We start from the raw sequence: 17,601 nt of genomic DNA, 5'->3' as shown, positions 1-17,601 counted from the left end.
CGAAGCACGGAGTAATTTGTTACCGGAAACCCGTAATTTTTTTTTTTTTTTTGGTGAAGATCTGCCCAGGTTGAAAAACTATTTCAAAGTAGAACGTTGGAGTATAGGTTGGAAATGATAACCTGTTGCCTTAGAAAAATTATTTAGCTGGTTTAAAACGTGAGGCTAGATTACTATAAGTGCACTTAACCTGCCGCACGCTTGTGCTATGGTACAGTGAGGTAAACAAAAAAAGTGGTGCTGGTGGTTACGAAATGATTGATCTTCCAAGAAAATAAAGTTGTTCTAGTGCTTTATGCTTTTTATTTTAGGTGACTCTTCAGCTAAGTAAGTTAGCTTTATTCTCCCAATCAAATTTGGCATTCCCTTAAAGGAGGGAGAGAACACCAGAGATAACGATCCCAGGAAGAAATAGCCAGAGAGAACATTTAAAAGGGGTCAAGCTCCTGAGAGCTTCTTTTTTACGCAAATGCAACTATCTTAACACACCCACATAAACAAAAAAAGGGGGGAAAAATACAAACTGGAACATCTTAATAAAATTTATTTGTCTCAATAATTTTAAGTAAATGATCACAGTTGTTAAATGAAACTGAAGCTCAGCAAAAAAACTCAAACAGTAGGATATGCAACATAGTCTTCAATGCCACACATATTGACTCCACGTTCGATCAAAATGTATCCGTTATCACCCCATGAAGTACCCCAGGAATTACGAACAATCCAATATAACATCCCATCAGACTCTCCAAAGCCAACTATGTTGACAGCATGATTGATATCTTTGCTGCAAGTTGAATCAGAATAGATGCCACTGCCGTACATTATAAAATTGTCATTAACATGCAGCGCTGCAGAGACTGGACCAAATGTTGTCAGTGAATCCAAGATAGACGCGGCATCTGTGGTAACCCATCTATAGCCTGTAGAGTTGCCATCTGCAGAACAATTTTTACAAGTACCTGCCTCTTCTCTGGATCCAGAACTGTACGGATGCGCAGCTTCAGAGGCCACCCCAGGGTTTTCAGAGACCCAATTCCAAGCATAAATATAGAAGCCATCATCACAGCCTTCATCATAGGTATAACAATCTACTAATTGTTGCTCGCCTGGATCTTCAAAAGACCCCGTTTTCTTACAGTTATAATAGTCTAGCATAGCTGTGGCTGAGAATTCCCAACAGGAGACACAAGAACCCTGATTAAGAATTTTTGGCACACAGGATGATGATCGAAGATCAAAATCAGTTGGTAGTTTCCGTATTTGACTTTCTAGCTCATCAACTCTTGCATTATTTGTAATATTATTTTTAAGTACAGCTCCCTTAAATTTACTTTTCTCAATTTCGTCCGAATCTGCAAATTTGTTTAGTATTTGCTTATACGAACTGTCTGGTCTATTGTTATGCAAATTTATTTTCACCAAACTTTCCTCAAATATTAAACGACGAGCCATTTCTTCCTGTCTATTTTTGTATTGCTTTCCATGTTTTTCCTTAAAATCCTCCCATTCACTTAGTCTTCCTCCGAAAACATGGGCTATAAAAAGACAAAAGAATATAATCCCGATCGAAGATTCCATTCTTCTGAAAAAAAGAAGACTATATTAGACAGTGTTGGCAAGTAACAATTTACTAACCAAGTCGCTTAATGTAGAAGAAGAATATTACACCTATATTTTTTTTTTTATCTTGGGCGAAGCTCTGACAAATAAAAAAAAAAATTCGTCAAGAGTAAAAGATCAAGTGGCAACACCTTGTAGGTTCTGTCTGATATGTTTGATTGCTAGTAAAATTCTATGAAGTTTTCCAGCCGCATTTTTCAGAATAAAAATGACATTCTTGAACCCCTACATAAAAAAGAATATCAATTATTCTACATTTTTTTAATTGTTGCGCAACCATATAACTTCTTTTACCAGAATTAATAATAATAACAAAATCGTTAGTAAAATGAATCTGTCAAATGTTGTTCAAAACAGAAGTGGATCAAACCGAGCACACTTGAAGACATTTTTTTTTAATTAATTTAAAAAAAAACCTTCCAAAAAGAAGTTTTACAAAGAAAAGTAAAATCCTTTTTAAACTTAAGATCAGCAGATACAAATACCTGTTAAAATTCAAACTCAAAACGTCCAGAAATTACTATTGAAGAATAAATGCAACCAAAAACGAACAGAAATTAAATAAACAATCATAGCAAAAAAAGATACAATAGATACTAATATAAATGAATAAATAAATCTTAAAACGAGTGAAACTTAAATTGAATATGCAAGTCAAGCTTGAAACGAACAAAATAATTAAAAACAAGAGTTTGGGACTCGCCTCCTTCTCTTACTGTAAAAGTCAAAAACCTACTGCATCATTGACGATCTTCAGCAAGTTGAGACCAAAATTGCAAACGAGATAGATTTGGCCTTGCTGGCTGCTGAATCTCGATCAGAAGATACAAGTACCATCGCAGTCCCTGCGATGCAGTCATATTAGAATCATGCAACTTTGTGGGGTTCACATGATGAAGTCCTTATAGTCAATGCAGGGCATGCTTCGACAGCAGCCGAATATATCTGGAATGTTTTATTTTAGTTATGACTGACTGTAACGTGTTTTATTTAAATTATATTAAAAAACAAGCATGCTCAAAATAACCATGAGAGGGGGGTTAGTTGCCCTCCAATCACTTTTAACTATTAAAAAGGGCACTAGCTCTTTGAATTTTCAATCGAATGAGTCCTTTTTCAAGTTTCTATGACAAAGCTTTCAATAGAAACCTTATATGCCCCCAGGACATAACTTACAACCTTATCCCCGAGGGCTCTGGGGGAGTGTCATCCTGAAGGACCTAATTTCCAGAACATTCAACTACATTGAACAAAATGGCTATCTGAAAATGGTGATTCGATGTGTTTGGGGAAATGGTGAATGTGAGAGAGGGGTTAGTTGCCCTCCAATCACTTTTGACTATTAAAAAGGGCACTAGACCTCTCAGTTTCCAATTGAGAGAGCCCCTTTTGAAGTTTCTACGACAACGCTATCTATAAAAACCTTATAAGCCCCCAGGGCATAACTTACAACCTTTGCCCTGGGTGCTTTGGGGGGTTTGTCATCCTTAAATACATAGTTTCCAGAACTTTCAACTACGTTGAACAAAATGGCTATCTCTAAAGTTTGATTGAATGTGTTTGGGGAAATGGTGGGCGTGAGTTGCTCTCCATTCACTTTCGACGATTAAAACGTGCGCTAGCCCTTTAAATTTCCAATCAAACGAGCCCTTTTTGAAGTTTCTACGACAAAACCTTCTATAAAAAACTTATATGCCCCCAGGGCATAACTTTCAACCCTTTCCCTGAGATTTATTTTTGGGGGGGGGGGGGGGGTTGTCCCCCTCAAAGACCTAATTTCCAGAAGTTTCAACTACGTTGAACAAAATGAATATATCTAAACTTTGATTAGATGTGTTTCGGGAAATGGTGAACGGGAGAGGGAGGTTAGTTACCCTTCAATCACTTTCGACTATGAAAAAGGACACTAGCCCTTTGAATTTCCAATCAAATAAGCCCTTTTTGAAGATTCTACGACAACTCTTTCTATAAAAACCCTGGTCTAAGGAAAAAAAAAATAATACACTGTGGAAACATCCTTCTTTACTTAGGCAGTGCTATTGCGCTGCCTATGATTTCTGGTCTTTTTAAGTTCGAATTTTAACATGTATTTGTATCTGCTGATCTTAAGTTTAAAATGGCCTCTACTTTTCTTTGAAAAAATTATTTTTTTGATTTTTTTTAATTACTCTTAGTTCGTTTTTGATTGTAAAAAGTTTCAAGTTTTTAAAAATTCTTCATTTCAGAATCAAACTTTTTTTTCAACATCAAATATTCATCAAAGTATCAAAAACTAGTGTCAAAGTGACAATATCAAATTGAAAAAAAAAACAAAGTAAAGAAAGAATCAAAGTAAATAAGGCATCAAAGTAACAATAAGCAACTTGCATAAGTTACAGCCCTTGCACCGTAAATCGGAGTTGCCACGTAAATCATTAAATCCAAGTATTGAAGTAAACAAAGTGTCAAAGTAACAATAAACAATTTCCGTAACTCAGAAACATTTCTCTGGGGTTGGGGGTGGGGGGGGGGGGGTCAGCCCTGGACCCCGGGATTATAATGACCCCAAAGTTTTGTTATCTGATTGTTGGACTTTTTCAAACAAACTAGCAATCTCAAAATTTTGATCGGATGCATTTTGGAAAAAGGGTGTGTGTGTGAGTGTGTGGGGGGAGGGAGGGTTAGATGCCCTCCGATACCTTTTGAATCATAAAAAGGTAAATAGAAATTTCATTTTCAAATCAAATGAGCCACTTCTGAAGTTTATAAGACCTCTCTTTACATAAAAACCTTATAGGCCCCTGAGCATAACTCAAATACTTGCCCTTGAGCTCTGGGAGTTTGTGTCAACCTCGGAGTTTTTATTATCTGATTTTTGAACTTTTTTTTTACAAAATGGCTATCTCAAATTTTTATCGGATGGGTTTGGGGAAAAAAGAGCGTTGGGGGCTAATAGCCCTTCGATCTCCTTTGACTCTTTAAAAGTGAACTAGAACTTTAATTTCAATCAAATGAGCCCTCTCTGAAGGCTATAAGAGCACTCCTTCCATAAGAGCCTTATACGCCCCCAGGGCATAACTTACAACGCCTGCCCCCGGACCCTGTGGGGTCGTGTCGACCCCGGAGTTTTTGTTTAATGATCTTTGAACTATTTTCAAACAAATGGCTGCCTCAAAATTTTCATCGGAAGTATTTGGGGGAAAAGGGATTGGGGGTGGGATAGCTTCCCTCCGATAACTTTTGACTCTAAAAAAGTGAAATAGAACTTTTAATTTCCTATCAAATGAGCCCTCTCTGAAATTTATACGAGCACCCCTTCCATAAGAACCTTATATGCCCCCAGGGTATAACTTACAACGCCTGCCCCTGGGCACTGGGCGGTTGTGTCGACATCAAAGTTTTGTTATATCACCTTTGAACTATTTTTAACAAAATGTCTATTTCAAAAATTTTATCTGATGTATTTGGCGGAAAAGGGCGTGGGCGGGGGGCGGTTTAGTTGCCCTCCGATCTCTTTTAACTCTGAAAAAGTGAACTAGAACTTTTTATTTTCAATAAAATGAGCCCTCTCTGAAGTTTATGCGAGTATCCTTTCTGTAAGAACCATATTTGCGGCCAGGGCATAAATTACAACACCTGCCCCTGGGCCCTGGTGGGTTGTGTCGATCCCAGAGTTTTTGTTATATGTTCTTTGAACTATTTTTTACAAAATGGATACCTAGAAATTTTTATCGGATGTATTTGAGGAAAAAATGGCGTGGAGGGGGGCTAATTACCCTTCGATTACTTTTGACTCTTAAAAAGAGCACTAAAACTCTCGTTTTTCAGTCGAATGAGCCCCCTTTGAAGTTTATACGACGACCTCTTCCATATGAGGTGCCTCTGGAAAAAAAAATAAAACATATGAGCTGTATGGCCTTTACTATAGGCAAGGCTATAGCGTTGCCTCTGATTGGACCTTGTGAAATCCTGGTGCTGAAGTGAAACACGCTTTTAGCTACGATTTTTTCCAGCGTTTTTTAGCTGACGACCCCCATGTCTTCTCAAGACCAGACCATAATTTGCACGTTACTGAAAACAAAATACAACTTAAATGTTTTCTCTTCATTAACTTCCATAAATCAAAAATTATTGAGACCTTCAGGAATAAATATTAGTACATACACATTATACTGACAATCCACGTTCATTTGTTTGTTTCAGTAAAGTGCAAATTATATTCTGAAAAAAAATCAACGTGGATTGTTAGTTTAATATACATATACTGATATTTATTCTTGAAGGGCTTAATAATTTCTGATTTATGAAAGTTAACTAAATAAAATATTTAAAACGTATTTCGTTTTCAGTAAAGTACAAACTATGTTCTGGTCTTGAGAAGGCATGGGGGTTGTAAGCCCTACTCATCTTAATTTTTGCTCGTCTTGAGTTTGAATTGCTTATTTGCTGTAATTTCATTGGATTTAACTTATTTATTGATGATGATTTGTGCCAGTTTTTACGCTTGAAAGATTATTTGACTTAATTTCTCCTCATTTTTGGTTTCATGGAGCTCTTTAATTTTCTTTGAAAAACTTATTTTGTGGAAAAGTTTTTTTTTAAATTAATTTCGGTTCGCTGACTATTTACATGGTCTTTTTCATGGAAAAAGAAAATAATATTTTATATGGTTTTGGTCTTTCAAACAGTTCGTGGTAACGAACTGTAAGTAAGGAGCGACCCGGCTCAATAGTAACCAAAACTTTAAAAACCGGAATTTTGATACCAATAGATACATCAATAAAATAAGATTTTTATGCTGATTTCAAATATACAGGTTTAATTGAGTTTAGTCTTACGCATCAAAAGTTACGCGCCTGAGGAAATTTGCCTTATTTTCGAAAAAAGGGGGAAACAACCCCTAAAAGCTATAGAACTTTAATGAAAATCACACCATCAGATTCAGCGTATCAGAGAACCCTAATATAAAAGTTTCAAGCTCCTATCTGCAAAAATGTGGAATTTTGTATTTTTTGCCAGAAGAAAGATCACGGATGCGTGTTTATTTTATTATTATTTTTTTATTTCCCCAGGGGTGATCGTAACGATCCAGTAGCCGCAAAATATCGTGAGAGGGCTCATCTGAACGGAAATTAAAAGTTATAGTGCCCTTTTTAGGCGACCAAAAAAATCGGAGGGCAACTTGGCCCCCTTCCATGCTAATTTTTTTCCCGAAGGCACCCAATCAAAATTTTGAGATAGCCATTTTGTTCAACATAGTCAAAAATCTAATAAATATGTCTTGGAGGATGACCGAATCCCCCACATTTCCAAGGGGAAGGGCTGCAAGTTATGAACTTTGCCCATTGTCAAACAGTTCGTGGTAACGAACTGCAACTAAGGAGTGGCCCGGCTCAATAGTAACCGAAACTCTAAAAACACGGAATTTTGATGCCAATAGATATATCAAAATGCTAATTTCTGCTGCTTAGATTTTAATGCTGATTTCAAATATATAAGTTTCATCATGTTTAGTCCTACCTATCGAAAGTTACGCGCCTGAGAAAATTTGGCTGATTTTCGAAAAAAGGAGAGAAGACCCCCTAAAAGATATAGAACCATAATAAAAATCACACCATCAGATTCAGCGTATCAGAGAACCTTACTGTAGAGGTTTCAAGCTTTCTATCTGAAAAAATGTGGAATTCTGTATTTTTTGCCAGAAGAAAACTCACGGATGCGTGTTTATTTGTTTTTTGTTTGTTTTTTTCCCCAGGGGAGATCGTATCGACCCAGTTGTCCTAAAATATCATGGGAGGGCTCATTGGAACGAAAATTAAAAGTTCTAGTGCCCTTTTTAAGTGACCAAAAATGGAGGGCACCTAGGCCCCCTCCCACGCTCGTTTTTTTTCCAAAGTCACCCGATCAAAATTTTGAGATAGCCATTTTGTTCAGCATGGTCGATAATATGATAACCATGTCTTAAAACGAAACGAAACTTAAAACGAACAGAAATTTTAAAACGAACAGAAAGGGGCTGTCCCCTCCTCAACGCCTCGCTCTTTACGCATAACTCTGACTCTGACTTTCCCATAACTCTGTTTTTTTAAACAATAAAAAACTTTAGCGTAAAGAGCGAGGCGTTGAAGAGGGAACAGCCCCTTTCATATGCGGAATAATTTCTGTTCGTTTTAAGTTTTAACGTCACTCCTTACTTTCAGTTGAAAAAACCTGTTTTTTATATTAAATTGTATAAAAACCCATAGTTTCGCTTGCTATTTGTATGTTTGAGAAGCTTTTGCAGCTATTTTAATAACAAACACCCTTTTGAAAATCTTGAGAAAATGGTATTGTTTAATTTACTTTTTTACCTCCTTAAATTGGCCTGTAAAATAAAACGTAATATAATTCCCCCCCCCCCCCAAAAAAAAAATCTATACTTTTTGAAAACCTAGATACACTTGCATTCTTTTGATTTAGTTAAATTGTAAGAGCAGGAGCAGTAATAACAATGGCCCTGAAAGTTTCAACTTAATACCCTCTGTCATGCTTGGGATATTGCTGATATGCATCCAAGATATAAACAGTGCCTTTTAATTTAGTTTTAAAGCATAATATGCCAATTGCATAACTGTCGGGTTTGGCATACCCAATACCCTTAGCAGGGGAGGATTCAGGATTTTTTTAGGGGGGGGGGGCGGCGCAAAATAGGTTGATCGAATAAACTTGCGGTAGGAGCAAGTTTAATTAACGGAAACTTGCGTTAATTAAGCCAATTACACTACTTTAGACTACGTTAGGGGGAGGGGGAATGCCCCTTTCGTCCCCCCCTCTGGATCCGTCACTGATCCTTAGAGACACAGTTACTGGACAGTTCAACTATGTTGAACAAAATGGTTGTTTCACAACTTTGATTAGATGTGCTTGGAAAATTAATAGCTTGGGAGGAATTGATGGGCTCCAATCACTTCTGACTCTTAAAAGGGGAACTAAAATTCTAATTTCCAATCGTATTAGCTCCTTTAGAAGTTTCAATGATTTTTCCAGCTAATATAAGCAGCGTTTCCTATGCAATTGCTTATATACCCATTAGCAAAACCTGCATGCCTATAATTTTTTGTTTGATTAAAACTCCCCCTAAACGTTCCCTAAAAGTTTAACCTTAATACCCTTAGCGTCATTAGTTACAGCAATCGTATTAGTATTATTAATAGCATACACATAGTGCCTTCTGACTAGGTCCAAATCCGCCACAACCTACCCTGAAAAGTCTAACTTAATAATGTAAGTCGTTTTCTTGATATATTGCCTTGTCACCCTTTTGACAATCGACATGCTCATAGTTCCTTCATGTAGTTCAACATGCACCTAAATACTCCTTGAAAACTTCCCCTTAATACCCATAGCTTGCATAGTAGCAATAATTCTAGTAGCAGTAGTAGTATTAGGAGTAGTATGCGCAGAACACCTTTGGTTTGCTTCAACATCTCCTTCAACAGACGCTGAAAGTTTCAACTTAATATCATCAACCATTCCTGAAGCAGTGGTGATACATCCTCTTGGCAACCTGTGTGGACATAGTGTGTTTCGATTTAATTCAACACAGTTTCAATATTCACAAAATTTTTCGAATTGAGGCCCTTAGCTTTAGTAGCAGTAGCAGTATTAATACCAGTAGTAGCAGTAGTATGAGTAGAAGCATTAGCATTAGGATGTAAATTGCACTTCCTATGATACAATTTACTTTTTCATTAAATTGACACGAATTCTTTTTGTTGGCCGAAAATTTTGCTGGTCGGGACAATGAATTTGTCAACTTTTGTTCCAAATAGAAGCGAATCGAGTTTTCGTGCACTTGAAGATCTTTTTTTTTAATCGGACGATTTAAAATTTGGTTGTCGAAAGGAAAGTTGACTCATTTTTAGATACAATTTATTTTTTTTTTTTTTTTTTTTTATGTTTTTTTTTTTTTTTTTTTTGCATAAGGATGAAGCTTGCAATATGATTGCATAAACATGAAGAGTTTTTCAAAAGGTCATATTTTTATTGAAATGACCTAAAGCTTGGACTTGAAGGGGATACCAAAGGAAATCATAGCACACTAAATACATAATGGTCGTCAAAAGGGCTTTTAAGCTCTATTTAAGAAATAGCTGAGGGTATCAAGTTGAAGCTTTCAGTCCATGTTAAGGAGTATGTTGAAGAGTGACCAGAGGACCAACACTCCCCCCTTGTCCTTTTTTTATACCCCCTCGTTTGAATACTGAGATAAATTTTGAAGAGTGATTCTGTGTGTATTTTGAGTAATGGTAAAATTTTGAGTAATCTTCAGGGATGTGTTGATCTAAAGCAAAAGACACTATGTGCATCCATGTTACCAAAACGTCGTATTTGCAATAACTTAGGCATGGGTAAGGCTATTGATTTGAAATTTTCAGGACCACTACTACTGCTACTGCTACTGTGACTGCAACTGTGACTAATTGTGGCTGTGACTGCAACTGCTTGCGACTGTAACTAAGATTATTTGCGATAGCAACCACTTATAACTGTGACTACTTGTGACTTCGACTGCAACTAGATTTGACTGTGGCTGCAACTACTGGTGACTGTAACCAGAGGCGTCCTGGGCTGATTTTATTGGGGGCGATTTTCGTAAATTTTACCGTATTGCTACCTGACTCATGCCAAATTTTCTGCAGAAATCAAGAATTTTGTTAAATTTCGGCCAATTTTGCAAAATTTCTGCCGAAATTTTTGCCGTCGGCGAAATTTTACAGAATGCCAAAAAGTTTGGGGGGTGGCGCGCCCCTTCCTGCCCTTCCCTCGGGACGCCCCTGACCGTAACTACTTTTGCTTGTGGCTATTTTCAGAAAATGTTGAGGGGGATACTGAAAAAAATCAATATACACTAATAATATGATTGATTGAGTGATTGACTATGTGTATGCTGGTTGTCAAAGGGCTTATTGAAAATATCTCAGGAATAGCTGAGGGTATTAAGTTTGAACCTTCTAAGCATATTGAGGAGGCTGTTGGAAAGTGATCAAAAGGCAACAAGCCCCTCTCCCACTTGCCATATTTAGATGGCCCTTCCCCAATACTGACCGAAAATTGAGGACAACATTTTGTTCAAAAGACTTAGAAGATTATACGAATATGCGTCCAGGGATGCCCAGCCACCCCCCTCCCCCACAGCCCCAAGGAGAAGGGTTGTAAATTATTCAACTTGCCCACTGTTTACATACAGAAACAGTCATTGGGAAAGAGGGAACGTTTGATTCTGGGTTTGTCCAGAACAGCTAAGTGTATTAAGGCGAAACTTAAGAGAATATTGAGGGGAATACTGAACTGAACCAAAAGATGCAATGTGCGTCCGGGCTAACAATGGGTAAAACTACAACAACTTAGGAACAGCAAGGGTATTGACTTGATCTTGTCAGGACCACTACTATCATTAAGGCTGCTGTGGCTGCAGCTGCAAGTAGTTGCGACGTCGACTATCACTACTTGCGACAGCAAATGTGACAACTTGCGACAGTGACTGTAAATACTTTTACTTGTGACTGCTTTCAAGAAATGTTGAGGCGTATGTTGAACAAAATAAAACAGTCTCTGTGCATGCTGTTTGTCAAATGGACGCATCAGAGGTGTCTCAGGAACGGTTTAGGGTATTAAGTTGAGTCTTTCAGAGTATGTCACTGGGATGTTGAAAATTGCTTGGAGAAAAAGAATCCCATCGCGGGGACGGACCTAGGAGGTAAGGGGGCAACCAGCCCAAGCGGCTGTCTCGTAGGAACACCGAATTGATAGCCACTTTTTGATCTGATCAAAAGAAATTCTAATTTTCCGTCTTTAGAACATGCCAACGTTTGCCTTGAAGATGTATTTAAATATTCCTTTATCAGTGTCTTCTAATGATTTAATTTAAAAAAAAAAAACCAGACAAGTTTTTCAATTGAAAGTATAGACAACATTAAAACTCAAAACAAATAGAAATTATTCCGTATATAAAATCCCACAAAAAAAAAATTCCATGGGAAATTCTTAAACGTATACCCCTCTCCCTCGGAAATTTTTCCCTAGACAATTCCATACTTGTTGAAAACTACCCTCGGAAAATTTCTTGTGAACAATTTCACCAAGAAAGTTCTCCTTATTTTCATTTGAATAAAGGATACTTGCTAATTAAACGAAACATACCCAAGAAGTGAAGCTAATCCTTATTAATCATAACCTTCATACAACCTTTAGTTTATATAATAGTATAATCTGTGCTATATATTCGCACATTAGGAGGGGGTGGGTAAAGTATCTGGACAGCACTTCTAACATAACCCTACCTTACCCCCACCTCTAATGTGCAAATATAGCCTATAGCCCAAATTAAACAAGTCAAATTCATTGTATCACCCGCCAGTTGTGTTTATGGCTATGAAACCGGCTTTCTGAGGTCTAGTCTAAGCGTAATTCTTGACTGTGTTTCGTTTAGTTGACAAGTACTGAAAAAAGACTCGCTTTTTATCTAATTTCCGTTTGTTTTTCTAAACATGCCGGAAATACCAAATTTCTCCCGCGGAAAAAAATTTCTAGACAATTCTGAACCCACTGAAAATGTCATCCCTAAAATTTCTTCCTGAACATCTGTACATGTAAAATTAAGTCGCAAAAGAAAAAATAAGACAAATAAAAAAAATGTTTAGGAATTCTAGCAAATTCCCCTGTGTGATATTTCCCCGGGAGAATTCGCCATCGAAAGTATATAGCTTACAGATTCTGCCCCAAGGGCTGGGGGGGGGGGGGCCATGTCATCTCCAGAAAAATAGTTATTGGACCGTGGAGCTATGCTGAACAAAATGGCTCATCTTAGGTTTTAGTCGGATGACTTTGAGGAAAAAACGGGGTGGAGGGGGGCTAGTAACCCCACCCCAAATTTTCCGGTCACGCAATAAGGACTCTACAACTTTCAATTTTGTTTGAGTTAGCCCTCTGTCGGTCTTGTAGGATCATTAGTTCAACACAATCACCCCTGGAAAATACGATATATTAAAAAATAAACACGCATCCGTAGTTTTTCTTCTGGTAAAAAATAAAAAATTCCACCGTTTTGCAGATAGGAAATTGAAAACTCTACAGTCGGATTCTCTGATACCTCGAATCTGACGGTGTGGTTTACGTTAAGATTATTTAACTTTTTTGGGATGTTTTCCCCTTTTTTGAAAGTCCGACAAATTTTCTCAGTCTTGTCGGTTTTGATGGATATCATTAAATTTTATGAATTGCTTATTCTTCAAAGCAGCATAAAATGCCAAATCTTTTGATATAAGCCATCTATTGCACCAGTAATCTGATTTTTAGAGTTTTGGTTACAGAGCTTTAGGCCGAGCTGCTTCTTATTGTCAGTTCGTTACCACGAATTGTTTGAAAGATGGTTCAACAAACTAAAGTTAAATAAAAACTATTTTAGAAAAAGGTTGCCATCAGCGACTGACAAACTTGAGTATAATCCACTTAGAACATGATATGGCTTCAAAACTTTCTTATGAAGACATTACAAAGACTTTGCTTCATGAAACTCCGTAAAGTTGAGTTTTAATCTACAGGATTATTGGTTGTATACAATTTAAATTGTTTGTGTACCGTCTCATAAATGAAATGTTGTTACGCGGAGTCCTAGAGTTTTCTTGAACTTTATTTTACATTTTTAGGATTTACCTAAAAAATCATATTAATGGTATGAAAACAACTGAATAAATATACAAAAATAAACATATTCAGTGGAGTAGTAAGATAAACGTAATTTGGTATGTATAATGGGTTTGTTGACCGGGAGGCATCCAATTCCATTCATGCCCCGGGCACGGACCGGTCTAGATCCGTCCCTTTCCCGTGATCCCTTTTAGAAGTCTCTTTTCAAAAACTAATCAAAATTGTGAAATAGCCAAAATATATCCAAAATAGTCAAAAGGTCTAACAATCATACCTTCAGGGATAACATGCCCCCTAAAGTCCCTACGAAAAGGGTTATAAATTATGCAATTTGTTCATTATTTCCATACAGTATTTATCATTTAGAAAGTGAGGAATTTTTGATCCTGGGTGTGTCCAACACCCAGGATAAGTGTACGACAAGCTATGAACGCTACTTTTTGAAACGACTACTGCGACTACTCGTGACTGCTATTGCAATGGCTTGCGACTGCGACTGCTTGTGACTTTGACTACTTGCAACTATGTGCAACCAGAAACTGTGACTAATTGTGACTGCGAATAAGGGTACTTGCGATTACTAATGTGACTGTTTGCGACTCCAATCACTTTTGACCCTGGCTACTTGTGACTGCGACTACTTTCGACTGCAGCTACTTAAGACTGTGACTGCGTGTAACCGAAATTTCTTATGACTGCAACTACAACTACTTGTGACTGTGACAACAACTGCGACTATTGGCTGCTATTGCGGCAACTTTTGACTGTGACTACTTGCAACTGTGATTGCGACTACTTGCTACTGTGACTTTGACAACTTGTGACTGTAATTGCTACTATTTACGACTAGGAACTAATGTAATGCTACTAATACTGCGATTGTGATTTTGACTGCAAATACTGCTGCTATTTCTACTGCAACTAGGACTACTGAGCTAGATCAAAAGCGTTTAAGCGCATCCTGCTTGTCAAAATGGCAAAATGCATCCATTTTGTCAAAATGGATTATCTCCAGTGTCTCACGAATGGCTAAGGTTTTTAAGTCGAAGATTTCAGGGAATGGCGAGGGAGATGTTCTACTAAGTTAAAAGACGATATGCGCACTTTTCAAAAAAGGCGTATCTGTAGTATCTTAGTAACGTCTAAGGGTATTAGCTTGAAACTTTTAGTGCTGCTGCTATTACTACTACCGCTAAGACTGCAGTTGTAACTGTGATCGGTTGTGACACTGAGAGTGGTATTTTGCGACTGCAATTTTGACTACTTGTGACTATTTGAAAGTGTGACTATTCCAACTTTGACTAAGACTACCTGCGACTAAGAGAAGTAGAGCTGACATTCGCTGTGCCTTCTAAAGAATAGAACATAATTTTTACTTTACTAAAAACAATCCTTATTTCAAGCTATATGTTTCTGTTTAAATCACTATTATAACCAAGTTTACAAAAAAAAATCTAACGAATGTGGATTGAAAGGATCGTAATTTCTGTTTGTTTTGGATTTCCTTTGTTTATTGACGATGAATTATGGTAGTTTCAGGCTTGAAAAAGAAATCATTTCTGCTCATCTTTGAAACTGGTTTAATGTAGCTCTTTACTCTTCTTTAAAAACTTCTTTGTTGGAAATTTTTTTTTTTATAAATTAGTTTCTGTTTGTTTTTAATTGACATAGTCTTTTTCATTGCTTAAGAAAAGATTATTATGATTTCTTTTCGGTTTTTCTTTCGGTTTCCCCCTTTCTGCAAAAATCAGGAACATTTTCTCAGGCTAGTAACCTTTGACGGGTAAAACTAAACTTAATGATATTTATATATTTGAAATCAGTATAAAACGGCAATTCTTTTGATATATCTAATGGTATCAAAATTTCGTTTTTTAGAGTTTCGGTTACTATTGAGCTGGGTCGCTCCTTACTTACAGTTCGTTACAACGAACTGTTCGAAAAGAGATCGCGACATTAGGGACTGCCAATTTTGGCACTTATAATCAAAAACAATTTTCGCCTGAGTAGGGCCAAAATACAGCATGGAGAAAACTTTAAGTGAGCGAAAGGGCTTAGAACTATCAAAAAGTTATATTTATAACCTTGACTTGAGAGCCGAAGCTGCCACGGGGCGGCGCATTTGTCCCTAAACAAAATTACCAGTCTGAGAATAGTTATTACAAGCCTTTATAATGTGAATGAATGATTCTTATAGACCGAATTTATGGTTGTATGCATCATTGAAAGTTGTACAACCCTATTAGGGGAGGGGACAGTGGATATTTTTACAGAATCGAAGGTACTTAAACCTTAAAAAGGGAAGTCCTTCAAATAATTATAGAGGGAATAGTTAAGCTCTGACCTTCCTTCATCTAAGGAATAAATTTGGACAAAGCGTTCTGTAAATTCTACTTCTGCTACTACTTCTACTGCTACTACTGCTGCTGCTGCTGCTACTACTATTACTCCTACTACTGATACTATTACTGTTACTACTAAAACTTCTACTGCTACTGCTACTACTATTGCTACTACTAATACTATTACTACTACTACTTCTCCCACTACTACTACTACTACTACTACTACTACTACTAATACTACTAATACTACTACTACTACTACTACTACCACTTTTACTATTACTTCTACTACTACTACTAATACTACTACTACTATTACTACTAATGCTATTAGAACTACTACTAATGTACTACTACGAACACTACCACGACTACTGTTGCTTCTACGACTATTACTGCTACTGCTGCTACTACTATCACTACTACTATTACCTGTACTACTACTACTAATACTACTACTACCACTACTGCTACTATTACTACTACTACTAGTTCTAGTACTACCGACAACTCACTGCAGCGCTAAGCCGCCTTAGCCGCCTGTAAATACGTGAACATTATGATAAGAAATGGAGTCTTAAGAGTAAAGAGTGTTGTTTGATGGGAATGACTACCTACCTTGAGTTAAGGAAAATGTTATTATTGACCATAGCAAATGCACCTACTTAAGAACTTATAGTTGAAACATTGCTAAACCAAAGATAAACCTGAGTAAAAAGAGTAGTCGGCTGTGGGAATGATAGGGTTCTCCTACTGATTTTGAACGAACCATGACTTAGATACAAATAAATAAAAAGAACGGTACGGTGTACGGTAAGCCAAAATCAAAACCTGCATTAATTCAAAAACGTTAAAAAATTAAATAAAAAACAAGCTTTTTTTAACTGAAAACAAGGAGCGACGTTAAAACTTAAAACGAACAGAAATTATTCCGTATATGAAAGGGGATGTCCCCTCCTCTACGCCTCGCTCTTTACGCTAAAGTTTTTCCTTGTTTAAAAAAATAGAGTTGTGAGAAAGTCAAACTTTAGCGTAAAGAGCGAGGCGTTGAGGAGGGGACAGCCCCTTTCATATACAGAATAATTTCTGTTCGTTTTAAGTTTTAACGTCGCTCCTTACTTTCAGTTAAAAAAAGCTTGTTTTTTATTTAATTTTTTAACGTTTTTGAATTAATGCAGGTTTTGATTTTGGCTTACCGTACATGAATAATTAAAACAAAATTTGCATATTAATTTTACTTTTATTTGGTTAAATGGCTTTCTCGAAAGTTGTTTAATTTTATTTACGAACGTTTTTATTAGTAATAAATATACGTAAATTACGAATTAACTTACGTAACAAACTTCTATATTCATATATTTTTTAATGCATATATTAGGGGGTTCGCCCCCTAGTCAATACCTTGCTCTTAACGCTAAAGTTTGAATTTTGTTCCAACTCTTTAAAAACGGCCCCTTAATCACAAAGGCCGTTAATTAGAATAAATAGCTCTTATGAAAGTACTAAAAAATTTTTGGCTTAAAGAGCGAGGCATTGGCTAGGGGGTGAACCCAATCATATATGTAATATTTTCTGTTCGTTTTAAGTTTTGATGTTGCTCCTTACTTTCAGTTAAAAAACTTGTTTTTTAAAAATTAATTTTTATCTTTTTTTTTAAATAATGCTGGGAAATCCAGCGCCTCCTTCATAGCAATGTCCCTTCCCCCATGAAAACTTTCTCCATGGAAATATCCTCCCACAAAGCCCTCAAACCCCCCCCCCCCCTCACAACCAGAAAAAATCACAACCAGAGAATGTCAACATTGGGTAAAGTTCATAACTTTCAGCCCTCCCCCCGGGGACTTTGGGCGGTTAAGTCATCCTAAAAGGCATAGTTATCATATTTTTGACCATGACGAACAAAACGGCTATCTCAAAATTTTGATCGGGTGACTTTGGAAAAAAATGAGCGTGGGAGGGGGCCTAG

At 36.8% G+C, this 17,601-nt stretch overlaps 1 protein-coding gene across 3 annotated transcripts in view; it reads right to left on the bottom strand.

Annotated features, from left to right (window-relative positions):
- Window positions 1-563: 563 nt before the first annotated feature.
- The window catches only part of LOC148941593 (cathepsin L-like proteinase), a 47,749-nt gene continuing 30,711 nt past the window's right edge, over window positions 564-17,601 (bottom strand). For 2 of the 3 annotated variants that reach the window (XM_089104506.1, XM_089104507.1), the window contains exon 2: window positions 564-1,585. In XM_089104506.1, the coding sequence (XP_088960632.1) occupies window positions 613-1,581 (969 nt within the window). In that variant the 5' untranslated portion in view covers window positions 1,582-1,585 and the 3' untranslated portion in view covers window positions 564-612. The remainder of the gene's footprint in view (window positions 1,586-17,601) is intronic. The other variant, XM_089104508.1, reaches the window with a different exon arrangement.

This window comes from Artemia sp. Qi Xiang Cuo, chromosome 18 (genome assembly GCF_049724085.1).
Source record: "Artemia sp. Qi Xiang Cuo chromosome 18, ASM4972408v1, whole genome shotgun sequence".
In the NCBI taxonomy this organism is placed as follows: domain Eukaryota; kingdom Metazoa; phylum Arthropoda; class Branchiopoda; order Anostraca; family Artemiidae; genus Artemia; species Artemia sp. Qi Xiang Cuo.
Note: the sequence above shows the minus strand (reverse complement) of the source record. Positions and strands in the feature narration are given on the sequence as shown.